The 14,206-nt window shown below is 40.0% G+C and overlaps 1 protein-coding gene across 2 annotated transcripts in view; it reads right to left on the reverse strand.

Annotated features, from left to right (window-relative positions):
• Positions 1-718: 718 nt before the first annotated feature.
• LOC311060632 (caskin-2-like) overlaps positions 719-14,206 on the reverse strand; it is a 77,526-nt gene continuing 64,038 nt past the window's right edge. The window contains exon 21 of one of the 2 annotated variants that reach the window (XM_084078876.1): positions 719-2,852. In XM_084078876.1, coding sequence (XP_083935002.1) covers positions 2,756-2,852 — 97 coding nt within the window. In that variant the 3' untranslated portion in view covers positions 719-2,755. The remainder of the gene's footprint in view (positions 2,853-14,206) is intronic. The other variant, XM_084078875.1, reaches the window with a different exon arrangement.

Here is a 14,206-nt window from a genome sequence, read left to right on the forward strand (position 1 = left end):
TATTCAGGTGTTCTGGTGCTTGCTCCATGATTTAGAATGTATTCATTATGATTGATTAATATACTGTAAAATTAGGGCGTCACAATGTTTATTTTTAATGCAATTTGCAATTGCAACATCACTCGCACACCAAGAGACAAACGCAGTACAGTACAGGTAGAAATTCTCAATTTATTTGATTTCCTAAACAATACAGATGAATGGAAATGTCTTGAAAAGGGACAAATCAGTAGGGCTAAGACTTTTGATTGTGATGTCAAAATATACATGTCCAGTGAAAGGTCTCATGGATAAATAATTAAGAGGGATATACTCAACCCGATCGCCAGAGGAAACGTTCTCATTGAACGTTTTTCAACGTTTCTCAAAATCCGTGCATAGACTACTGGAAAACCACAAATTCCGTGCATAGCCGCCTCGCATCTCCCCCATTGTGACTAAACCATTTCGGAGCCGCGCAGTCTCAAGGGAATTGTCGCCGTGTGAAGGACCACCGAGCGAGCTAAAGCGAGCGAGTTGCCGTCCTGAACATTGCGACATTCCCTTGAGCCTACTCAGCGGCGTTTGAGTTACGTACCGATAGGCACAGAATCGTAAATTTTGTTGTGGGGAGTCGCAACCCGGAAAAAACAGGAAGTAGAGCAGTCCCAGTGGGGACTGCTCTACTTCCTGTTTTTTCCGGGTTGCGACTGGTTACGCCCACCGTGGGACTGCCCGTACATATGCACGGAATTTGGGGGTTTCGCGACTATGCACGGAATGACGTGCACAAATCCGTGCAATGTATACTAATTCTCTGGCGATCAGGCTGATATACTGTAGAAGGTCATTGCTGTACTGGCCTTGTAACCCATTTTCTGATGGAAACAAGAAAAGAAAAAAAGATCCAATGTTAACATAGGACACACAGTAAGCGTCTAGCTCATGTCATTTCTCAGTCAGGATATCACAAAATATATAATATATGAATGTGAAACTACAATGAATCGGATCATATGAGTTAACGATAAAAAAAATTTAAATCTGCTCTACTGAGATCTGAGTTTGTACTATAAAGTAAATCCCATGTAAGGTGCTTACAGAAGAGATGGTAACATGAATGACACTACAGTCAAAAAAACAAAAACAAACAATATAGCATGTCTATGTACGTAACAAATCTATCGACATTCACATTTCTTAACCACTTAAACCCCAGCATCCGTATTGCGGGGAAAGCTTTCGCAGGAAAATAGATCGACAAGCTTACAACGCATCGCAGTTGATCGGCCAATTTCCAAAGCTTTCCCCACAATTAAAGAAAAATTGAAAATACATTTGTACAGAGCCCTGCGGGACTCGGGTCAAGTTAACCATATAGGGTTTAAGTGGTTAAGCCTGATTTATACTTTGTCATATGACAGTGTCCCCCGCCGAACATAAACGATCTATATGCTCAACACGTTGCGATGAGCTTGTACATCGGCTATTTGAAAAATATATATAAATGGAAGCATTACACGTCTTTGTCATAGATTGTAACAGTACATTGCTAAGACAGACAGTATACTGAACTGAACTGAACAGAACAACTGTCAATAATACCCTTTTGATGCAGCTGAACACCATTTCAACTGTATTCAACCCTATTAGAATAATAGTGAAGATAACATTTCAAATTATTGGAAGATGTTTTGAAACCTAAAAAAAAAGGACCATCGCTGAATTCTCTTTAGTAAAATCTCCCTTTTTGGAAAGGGGAGGTCACCTCCAGTAAGGTTGACTCATCCCGAGGCAGTAAGCAATAAATTCTTACAGAGGTGTTCTGGAGGTGGACTGAGCTCTCTAAATAACAATGAAACCTCTGCAGCAGGACCTGAAAACATGTGCTGTGCTTTCATTGATAATAGTGCTTTGAAGAATATATAGAAATGTTTCCCCCACTTTGCATCGGTGGCAAAGTCTTCATTGTGCCTCCTCTAATAGCTGACTAACTTTGGTAAAGACTTTGGTAGTAAAAAAAGACAAACAAACAAAAAACATGGAGTGGAGTATGCTGCATAAAATACAATAAACAGTATAGTTTAGATAAATATTTCCTCCCAAGTCGCAGACAATCAGCAGTGAAATATACCACGGCTGATGCATGACAAACACCAAGTCAATCTCAGTCACTCCTAGTTGGTAAAAAACAAACAAAAAAAACAGACATATTCTTTGTTGGTATAAATATAGTCATAACTCAATTTACAATAACACTAGATATCAGAATACAAATTAACATGGACATACAGTATACTGCACCACCATACACTACATTTTAATATGACAGAATCTATACATGTATGGGTACATTATGTGGATAAAATTGACTACTCCCTTTGCAACGTGCTTCACACAGTGACATCTGGTGACTGATCTTGCACACATAAAACACATCTCCGCTTCTGTTTGTTGGCGCTCCAATAACTTTCTCAGGTGTGTTTCCTAAGGCTACAGTAAGTGCTTGTGTTGAGAAAAGGACAATATCACAAGAAAAGTACGCAGGAAATCCTACAGCGTGCATTCTCTTTTTGCCTTTGTGATGCAGTTAAAAGGCTACTCGTGCTCCGGAGCAGCAAAGGTTGAAAACACTCTCTGTTTCTTTGCCAACGTCTAAGTTTCTCTTTCATTCCTCACTGCTACCTTTTTTGAAGGGGTGTGGGGGGGGATTTCTTTAGCGTTTTTGCTCCCTTTAATGAACTATTCTGTTCCTGTGTTGCCTTTAGTGCAGAGGCTATTCCAACATGGCGTCCAGTTGATCGGCCAGGTCATCGAACATATTGCCGATATCATCCAGAATGTTCCCCGCCACTGTTACCGTGCTGCTGCCACTGTTGAACGAAACAGAGACGAGAATGTTAATCACAAGTTCACAACATAATATTAAACACAGTTGTAGCTGTAGCATGATATCTGTGTGCCTGTTTATCGACAAAATCTCTGAATAGTAAATAACTGATCTACAAGCTCACAACGTATCACGTTGCGACACGTTTTCATCATTGGGCCGGGACTGCAGGGCATTCTGCTGGAGCACCGGGAAATTGATACTGACCATGATACTGACATGTTACTGACCATGATACTGACCATAATACTACTGACAGGATACTGACATGAAGCTGACCATGATACTGACATTACTGACCATGATACTTACATTATACTGACCATAATACTACTGACATGATACTGACATGAAGCTGACCATGATACTGACATGACATTGACCATGATACTGACATGACAGTGACCATGATACTGACCATAATACTACTTACCATGATACTGACCATGATACTGAATGATACCATGAACATGACAGGGCTATGAAAGCCCTGTCATTTAGTGTTGTGAGAGGGGCTTGATGTGACACGGTCTGACATCCATATACAATTCTACTTATAACCGTAACAGGCTTTTTTTTCTCTCCCTGGGAAGTGGGCTAATAATTGTGGGCTCGCTGCTGCTGCATTGTCATTATCCATACTGCAACTTAATTGCACCTCACTGTTCCTTCATACTTAAACCTATAAACTTGATTCACAACTTAAAAATTCCACCTTAGGGCAATGCCAATGCTTTGTCAATGCAAATGTGTGGATTCATTCTTGTAAGTGAGTGACAGGTGGGTCACTCTGTTTCTTTAGAATGTGCTGGCAGCAAAAAACTGTGGCCGCGCACAACCTGAGTTTAACAGCGGCCAACCATGTTTTGGTGTGACTATGCCCTAAGGGCATCTGTTGAGTGACTGAGTGATGGTGTAGTGGTCTATTAATCAGACTCTCTGCACAGACATTCCAAGTTCAAATCACAGTCCTCCTATAGTTCCTTGCTTTTCAACATTATCTAACTGAAGGCTAACATACTAACACTTCAACAGTACTAAGAGACACTTGCAATGGATCAGTGAGATATGCCCTAGTGAGCTAGTGTTACGACTCCCAGTACAGAGGCTCCATGTTCGAATCCCAGTCTTTCTATTGTTCATTACTTTTCAACTTTACTAACTGAAGGCTATCATACAAAAGAGTGCTCCAACAGTACTAAGAGACATATGTTGTGAATCAGTGAGAGATGCCCTAGTGGCTTAGTGAACCGACTCCCAGTACAGGGCTTCCAAGTTCAAATCCCAGTCTTTCATTACTTTACTACTGTAACTGAAGGCTAACATACAAAAGAGCGCTTCAATAGTACGAAGAGACATATGATGGGAGTGGCTGAGAGATCGTGTAGTGGTCTGAAGATCAGACTCTCAGCATTGAGATGCCGTGTTCAAATCCCAGTCCTTCTATGGTTCATTGCTTTTCACCTTTACTAACTGACTGAAGGCTGACATATAAAAGAACACTTCAAAAGTACTAAGAGATATCTAACTAAGGCCAGTGAGAGATGGTCTAGTGGGATAGTGATCAAACTCTCAGCACAGATGTTCCATGTTCAAAACCCAGTCGTCCCATATTTCAATGTTGTAGTACTATGACATTTTCAAGGCCAAAATACAAAAAAGCAAGTCAAAGGCACTAGAAGACACCTGCTGAGGGCCCCAAGGTGTGTTGGTGCAGTGGTGTGGTGTGCTTGATTGGTTGCCAGACAGCTTGCAGGTTCAAGTCCCATGCCATCAACGTGCACAGAGGACCATTGGTGGGACTGTGCATAGATATATATAAAGGCTAGATGGCTCAAGGGGCGGCGCAAGCGTAGCTCAACCACGGCCATCTTGCGACGGTCACTCATAACATTATGTCTATGGTGCATATACTTTGAAATAACCATAGCGTGCTCAATTTTCATCCGATTTTCAAACGGTTTGGTGTTTTGTAAACACCAAAGATGTAGTTATGATCTGCATACTTATAATTATAATCATGTTTTTTTTTTAAAAATATATCATATATATCAATAATATCATAACTACATCTTTGGTGTTTACAAAACACCAAACCGTTTGAAAATCGGATGAAAATTGAGCACGCTATGGTTATTTCAAAGTATATGCACCATAGACATAATGTTATGAATGACCGTCCCAAGATGGCCGCCATGTGGCGACGTCGTACTCCATTGGCCAGCAGCGCGGGTGAGTCATCTAGCCTTTATATATATCTATGGGACTGTGTCCCTCCCCTGTTTCCTGATAGTTAAAGGTGGGGGCTTATGTCTGAAAGAACTCTGCCCAGTTAAGGTTTTACAGAAAGACAACTCACCTCATTCAGTGGCATTGATGTCCACGTGTTCCACCAGATGGTGCTGTCTGTAAAGTTTGTACTTTGTACTAAGGGAGTATATTTCTAAAACTAAAACATTTCAAAGATTCATTTTCAGGCAAACGTGTCCACAGTAAGATGAACATTTTAAAGTATGAATGGGGTTACTAGTTGTAAGTATGTAGGATTAATAGCCTGCCAAAGTTTGTACTTGTTTCCCCTTAAATGTCCATTGCCGCATTAAAGTTAAATATCTACCTGACTCTTGCACCTTTATCTAATCTTTCAGTGATGAGAATGCAAGAGAACAGAGAAAGTAAGAACCATGTTGGAGCAGTGGATAAGATACAGGCCTTGCACACAGAAAGTCCTGAGTTCAAAACCAGCAAGGAATTCTTTCCAGCTTTTACCTTTATCTAATCTTTCAGGGAAGACCAAGCAAGTGGACAGGATACATAAGAAATACTGTGGTGCAGTGGTTTAGATACAGGGCTTGCAACCAGAAGGATTGGTAGCACTTTACAATAATGACCCGTTATAAAGCATTTATAAACGTTTATAAGTAGTTTGTAGACTATTAACAAATCATTAACAACCTGTTTGTTGACATTCGTAAATGATTACTAAAACCTTTATAACTACAGTTACAAATCATTTGTAAAGTATTAGTCTAGTAGTAATATATACAAGCTATTGGTAGCTTGTTCATGTTTAACATATGCTTTGTTAAACATTCCTAAAGTATCTATAAATCCTTAGTACATGTTATTATGTGCCCTATAGTAAAGTGAAGACAGTTCATCATTTACAACTGTCTGTTAATGTGTTTGTTCATGTTTAACATGCTTTGTAAAACATTCCTAAAATATCTATAAATCCTTTGTACATGTTATTATGTGCCCTACAGTAAAGTGAAGACAGTTCATCATTTATGACTGTCTGTTAATGTGGACTTTCTCCTTACCTGTTGCAAACTACCTGGCTTTCATGAATGCAGACACCAAACAATTACTAGAATTATCATTCATGTTAAGCAAATGATGCGTAAGACATTCGTAAAGAGTATGTAAACCATTTGCAGACGTTATCATGAGCCTGAGCCTAGTTACTTCTTTTGGGCTTGTTTTCATAGACCTGTCCGCTTGTTTCTTTTGCAAAATCTGGCAACACACTGATTACCTGCATTACACCTGCAGTAGCCTACTAGGGAGGAAGTGAACAGTGATGCAGTTGCAGACTGGACAGAAATATGTCTAATTCATGTTTTATGTGTTTTAACTGTCTTGTTGCAGGTGATCGAGGTAACATAAAATGGCTAATCTAACACACATGAAGTAGCATTATGACTAGGGGGTATTTTGATAGTGGCTGTTTGTATCCACAATGTTTGTTTTGATGTGTAGGCTAGTAATGTCCTCCATGCTTAGCAGTTTAGCTTAGCAGCTAAAGCTAACTTGCACTGGGAGGTGGTGACTGCAGAGGCTCCAAGCTGCTACTCTGTGATTCTGTTGTGATTAATTTCTTTGTGTAAATGTCAGTGTGTGTGCTGTGGCCAAGAGTTGCTACATTTTATATCTTAATAAATTGTTGTATACTTGTATACTATATAACGTTACTTTTGCCACTTTTTGCCAGGAGCCAGAGAGGAAGGGGTGGAGCTAGAGAGAGGAAGGGACGGAGCTAGAGAGGCGGAGCTAGAGGGGGAAAGGGCGGAGCCAGAGAGGAAGGGGCGGAGCTAGAGAGAGGAAGGGGTGGAGCTAGAGTGGAAGGGGCGGTGCTAGAGAGACTATAATATAGACACTGACACTATATATAATATAGACACTATATTATAGTGACACTAACACTATAATATAGAGACACTATAATATAGTGACACTAACACTATAATATTGACACACTAACACTATAATCTATAATATAGACACTATTAGTAAGTATATTAGTTAGTTATATATTAGTAAGTATATTAGCTATGCGATAGTAGTTAGTTATATATTAGTATTACTAAGTATATTAGTTAGTTATATATTATTATTAGTAAGTATATTAGTTAGTTATATGTTAGTAAGTATGTTAGTTAGTTATATATTAGTATTAGTAAGTATATAGAAAAACAAGTTAAAACCGTTTCGGTGAAATACATTTTGCCGAAACGAAAATGACCAATCGACTCTAAATTGCCTGAAACGTACTCCTAACAGTTTTTTGGGGGGACGATTTTGGCCTCCACACTTAGTGATTTTTTTCGGATTTAACTTTCGTTTCTGTAAAATAAATTTTACCGAAACGAAAATCACCAATCAACTCTAAATTGCCTGAAACGTACTCCTAACAGGTTTTTGGAGGGAGTATTTTGGCCTCCACACTTAGTGATTTTTTCGGATTTAACTTTCGTTTCGGTAGTGACAAACTTTCGTTTCGGTAGTGACACAATGGTGAAAAAATAAATTTACTAAGTCCAGAGCTCGATGAATGTTAGGGACCAAAACAAGTCACGACAAAGTACTACCAATCAACTCTAAATTGCCTGAAACGTACTCCTAACAGGTTTTTGGGGGGACGATTTTGGCCTCCACACTTAGTGATTTTTTCGGATTTAACTTTCGTTTCGGTGGTGACCAACTTTCGTTTCGGTAGTTTGATTACAAAATGTAAGTTGTGTAAAAAATAATCGGACTATACTAAGTTGTTATTTGTTTGTTTAAGTCAGGCTATACTCTACTCAGAGTCATAAGTTTACAAAATGTACTAAAGTACAGTGAACGTCTGTGCGGTTTGTCTTCATCACTGAAAATAACGTACATGTAAACTGATATAAAACTGCTGTCATGTGCAGTTGGGGTGAAGAAACACAACCATTTCACTCCTAATAATACCTATTTGATATGACATCCTGACTTGCTGCTGTAGCTGAGGCTTGAACCTGTTACCTGCGGCTCACTAGTCAGTGACTCTATCCATTCACCTACAGCTGTTTCCTTGGAATCTGTGGTTCTGAAACGTTTTGTTGTCAATCCCCCAAATTGACATGTATTTGGGCAGTGGACCCCAATGTGAAAAGATGTAGTGTCAGGGCCCCCCATGAAAAAGATTTATATTTATGCTGTAACACATTTTTTTAAAGTTATTTGTCTTGTTTGTTGTTCAAGTCAAAGCACCAGGAAGGCTGTACTTGTCAGCCATCTGTTAGCTCAATGGGTTGAGACGCAGTATTCATGATCCAGAGGCCATGAGTTCAAATCCCATTGATGTCATTCCTATGATTCTTTCCTTTGCAGACTGGCTTCCAGAAGATCAAGTGAAAACTACCAGGAAGGCTATATTTGTCATCCAACTGTTAGCTCAATGGGTTGAGACGCAGTATACATGATCCAGAGGCCATGAGTTCAAATCCCATTGATGTCTTTCCTATGATTCTTTCCTTTGCAGACTGGCTTCCAGAAGATCAACTGAAAACTACCAGGAAGGCTGTACTTGTCAGCCATCTGTTAGCTCAATGGGTTGAGACGCAGTATTCATGATCCAGAGGCCATGAGTTCAAATCCCATTGATGTCTTTCCTATGATTCTTTCCTTTGCAGACTGGCTTCCAGAAGATCAACTGAAAACTACCAGGAAGGCTGTACTTGTCAGCCATCTGTTAGCTCAATGGGTTGAGACGCAGTATTCACGATCCAGAGGCCATGAGTTCAAATCCCATTGATGTCTTTCCTATGATTCTTTCCTTTGCAGACTGGCTTCCAGAAGATCAACTGAAAACTACCAGGAAGGCTGTACTTGTCAGCCATCTGTTAGCTCAATGGGTTGAGACGCAGTATTCATGATCCAGAGGCCATGAGTTCAAATCCCATTGATGTCTTTCCTATGATTCTTTCCTTGAGTGGGTTCGATTCCCACTCCGAGTCATGTGTCCCCGGTAACTTGGGGCAACGGATAAATGGACTGATATTCTTCGTGATGCTTCCCTTTGCAGAATAACTTCTAGAAAAACAAGGTAAAACCACCAGGAAACGTGTAACTCTCAGCCAACATTATAGTTCAACTGGTAAAGCGTCTGTCCAATAACATGACTTGACTTGACTTGAGTGGGTTCGATTCCCACTCGAGGCAAGTGTCCCCGGTAACTTGGGGCAACGGATAAATTGACTGATATCCGTAGAATAACTTGTAGGAGTGTGCTGGTTCAAATCCAGTTCAACCCAGTTGCCCCAAGTTACCTGGGACAATTGACTCGAGTGGGAATCGAACCCACTCAAGTCAAGTCAAGTCAAGTCAAGTCATGTTATTGGACAGACGCTCTACCAGTCGAGCTATGCTGTTGGCTGAGAGTTACAGGTTTCCTGGTGGTTTTAACTTGTTTTCTAGAAGCTAGTCTGCAAAGGGAAGCATCACTAAGGATATCAGTCAATTTATCCGTTGCCCCAAGATACCGGGGACACTTGACTCGAGTGGGAATCGAACCCACTCAAGTCAGGTCAAGTCAAGTTATTGGACAGACGCTCTACCAGTTGAGCTAAGCTGTTGGCTGAGAGTTACAGGTTTCCTGGTGGTTTTAACTTGTTTTTCTAGAAGTTAGTCTGCAAAGGAAAGCATCACAGTAAAGACACCAGTGGGATTTGAACTCATGGCCTTTGGATCATGTATACTGCGTCTCAATCCATTGAGCTAACAGATGGCTGACAAGTACAGCCTTCCTGGTAGTTTTCAGTTGATCTTCTGGAAGCCAGTCTGCAAAGGAAAGAATCATAGGAAAGACATCAATGGGATTTGAACTCATGGCCTCTGGATCATGAATACTGCGTCTCAACCCATTGAGCTAACAGATGGCTGACAAGTACAGCCTTCCTGGTAGTTTTCAGTTGATCTTCTGGAAGCCAGTCTGCAAAGGAAAGAATCATAGGAAAGACATCAATGGGATTTGAACTCATGGCCTCTGGATCATGTATACTGCGTCTCAACCCATTGAGCTAACAGTTGGATGACAAATATAGCCTTCCTGGTAGTTTTCACTTGATCTTCTGGAAGCCAGTCTGCAAAGGAAAGAATCATAGGAAAGACATCAATGGGATTTGAACTCATGGCCTCTGGATCATGAATACTGCGTCTCAACCCATTGAGCTAACAGATGGCTAACAAGTACAGCCTTACTGGTGCTTTGACTTGAACAACAAACAAGACAAATAACTTTAAAAAAATGTGTTACAGCATAAATATAAATCTTTTTCATGGGGGGCCCTGACACTACATCTTTTCACATTGGGGTCCACTGCCCAAATACATGTCAATTTGGGGGGTTGACAACAAAAGGTTTCAGAACCACAGATTCCAAGGAAACAGCTGTAGGTGAATGGATAGAGTCACTGACTAGTGAGCCGCAGGTAACAGGTTCAAGCCTCAGCTACAGCAGCAAGTCAGGATGTCAAATCAAATAGGTATTATTAGGAGTGAAATGGTTGTGTTTCTTCATCCCAACTGCACATGACATCAGTTTACATGTACGTTATTTTCAGTGATGAAGACAAACCGCACAGACGTTCACTGTACTTTAGTACATTTTGTAAACTTTGAGCCTGACTTAAACAAACAAATAACAACTTAGTATAGTCAGATTATTTTTTACACAACTTACATTTTGTAATCAAACTACCGAAACGAAAGTTGGTCACCACCGAAACGAAAGTTTCACAAAAAAAATCACTAAGTGTGGAGGCCAAAATCGTCCCCCCAAAAACCTGTTAGGAGTACGTTTCAGGCAATTTAGAGTTGATTGGTAGTACTTTGTAGTGACTTTTTTGGTCCCTAACATTCATCGAGCTCTGGACTTAGTACATTTATTTTTTCACCATTGTGTCACTACCGAAACGAAAGTTTGTCACTACCGAAACGAAAGTTAAATCTGAAAAAATCACTAAGTGTGGAGGCCAAAATCGTCCCCCCAAAAACCTGTTCTGCAAAGGAAAGTGTTTTTTATGGGGCCAGGCTTCCAGCATGGACCCATATTGTTATTCGCATTATTCCATTTCTTCTTCTTCTTCTTCTTCTTCTGCCACTTTTGGCAGTTCTGGCTGAACCGTGCAGTCGCTTTTTATGAAACTCGGCCATATGGTAGATGGTCATGAAAAACGATCAAAAAATAATTCTCACAATCTTTCGTCCAAAGGTGGCGCTATAGCACTCAATTGAAAATGCCAACTTTGAACAGGTACAACTCATGCCCTGTTTGACCTACAGCCATGAAACTTGGATACACATATGCGTCTCCTCATGCTGAACAACTTTCACCCTCTGACTTTTGACCTCTGACCTTTAGATCTCCCACCATTTGGAATTATATGAAAAACAGTTAAAACCTATCTCCTCCTGGGATTTTTGAGTAATCTGCACGAAACTTTTTACACATGAACTTTGGACCTATACCAAAAAACGTTTGCAAAATATCTTCCATAAGTGAAAAAATGAAGTTTTAATGAGCCAATGAATATTGCAGTTTTATGACAATTATTCATCTGCCCCTAACACATACATGCAGACTTACCATTCTTTGAAACTTTGCAGAAATGTAAAGGGCCATTCCAAATATCACTGAAACCAATCTTACTCTAATTGGTCAAACGGGGGCGCTATAGCAATTTTTTGAAAATTGAAACTTTAAACAGGCAAAAGTCATGCCTCGTTTGGCCGACAGCCATTAGACCTGCTTACACATGTGCCTTGACTAATGAGGAACACATCTATCACGTTGACCAGTAAGCACCGCCCTTAGATTGTCCGCAATCTTGAGCAGTTTGAAAAACACTTAAACCCAGGATTTTTCAGCTATTTGCGTGAAACTGTATGATCTCTGTGATCTCCTTTTTCACAGGTTCTTGTCTGTTGGTGGCTTCTCGCTTAAATGTGTGCCCCACAACCTGAAGGTCACCAGTTCAAGCCTCACTTGGTGCAGACTTCATCCAAGTTGCATTTCACACAACATGACTATCAATGAATACATCTGCAATTGTTAAAGATAACATGAAATACTTAATTGAGTGTTTTTTACATACAGCTGATCTACAATCTCACAACTTTTCAGATAGCAATGAGAGTATGTTTTTTCAATGTATAACATACTTCATTGTGAAAATAGCCAATGTACAATCTGACAACTTTTAATGGTTTGTGAGCTTGTAGATCGGCTACTTTCACTAATTTTGGTTCTGAGGAGATGTACAATTTCTTCATTGGTAAATGGTTTGTGAACGAGTGATCTTAGTGTTAGTGAAACAGGGGCTTGGAAGGCAAAAGTTTGTGATCCTCCACAGACAATATCAGCCTGGACAAAGATATAGCACTATAGGTAGTGTTGCAGCTACCTAAGAGTGCTTCATGACCGTAAGGTTGCCGGTTCAAGCCTCACTTGATGCAGACTCATTTAAGTTGAAATGCAAAAAACATGACTCAATCTATTCCGTTTCCATGGCGCTCTCTCTCTCTCTTCAATCTATTCCATTTCCATGTCTTTCTCTTCAATCTATTCCGTTTCCATGTCTCTCTCTCTGTCTCTTCAATCTATTCCATTTGTCTCTCTCTCTGTCTCTTCAATCTATTCCATTTGTCTCTCTCTCTGTCTCTTCAATCTATTCCATTTGTCTCTCTCTCTGTCTCTTCAATCTATTCCATTTGTCTCTCTCTCTGTCTCTTCAATCTATTCCATTTGTCTCTCTCTCTGTCTCTTCAATCTATTCCATTTGTCTCTCTCTCTGTCTCTTCAATCTATTCCATTTGTCTCTCTCTCTCTGTCTCTTCAATCTATTCCGTATCTCTCTCTCTCTGTCTCTTCAATCTATTCCGTATCTCTCTCTCTCTCTCTCTCTCTCTCTCTCTCTCTCTCTCTCTCTCTCTCTCTCTCTCTCTCTCTCTCTCTCTCTCTCTCTCTCTCTCTCTCTCTCTCTCAGCCAGAGACTCTGGTTGCCCCAGGTACGATTCCAGGCCAGGTCAGCAAATGTATCGATGAAATGAAATTTGTCCCTGAGCAAGACTCTTAACCCCTAATTGCTCACAGGCACTCATTGGAAACAAGACCGCAAGGACTTTCATGAACTGACCTGTTAAAGGAATTATCATTTCTCTTTCTCTCTCCTGGCCCCATATTATCGCTGCTTGCAGCTATATTTTTTTGTTTTTTTTGGGGGCAAAACCTGTCATCCACCTCCATTATAAATTTCTGAACTTTTAAAGGGGTATATTTCTAAAACTATAAAACATTTCAAATATTCATGTTCAGGCAAACATGTCCACAGTAAGATGAACATTTTAAAGTTTGAATGGGGTTTCAATAATTTGTAGTTTTTTAAATATCTAACTTTAAGCGCCCAATGTATTGTCGATGGCAATGGACATTTAATGGGAAAAAAGTACAAACAGATATATTCCAGTAGGTGGTGGTAATGCAACAACTACGGATGCTAACTGCCATAAAACACCAAAGTAGAAGAAGAAAAAGAATCTGGTTTATGTTGTCCCCAAATTAGAGCCAGGGTGAGGATACTGTATATCAGCATGTAACCCTGTTAAAAACAAGAAAGTTCATGTGTTTGGAGCTGGGTTTTCACTCAGTATTTGTACCATAACCAGCTGACCTGAATAACTTATACAGCCTACTGTGGTGGGTTGTGGTGAGTACTAGGCCTGTCACAATATGTTAAATATTTAACCAAATAAAAGTATACTATATACGCGTCAATATTGATGCGTGTAGATCTGATATTTTCGACAAGTCACACCGTTGTATGACAAAGTATGAATCAAGCTTCAGCGTACGAGTGTTCAGAAATCTGATTAGAATTTCAACTCATTTCAAACCACTTCCAAGTGCCTTTAATTATTTGGGGGGAATGACCATCACGTTCATGGAATGTCAATGTACAATGTTTCTTATGTCTGAATAGCTCCGTCGGAAGAGCTCTTGACTCGGAACAACAAGGTCATGTGATCGAA

The sequence above is a fragment of the Gymnoscopelus microlampas genome (genome assembly GCF_963454915.1).
Source record: "Gymnoscopelus microlampas genome assembly, chromosome: 14".
NCBI classification, from domain to species: domain Eukaryota; kingdom Metazoa; phylum Chordata; class Actinopteri; order Myctophiformes; family Myctophidae; genus Gymnoscopelus; species Gymnoscopelus microlampas.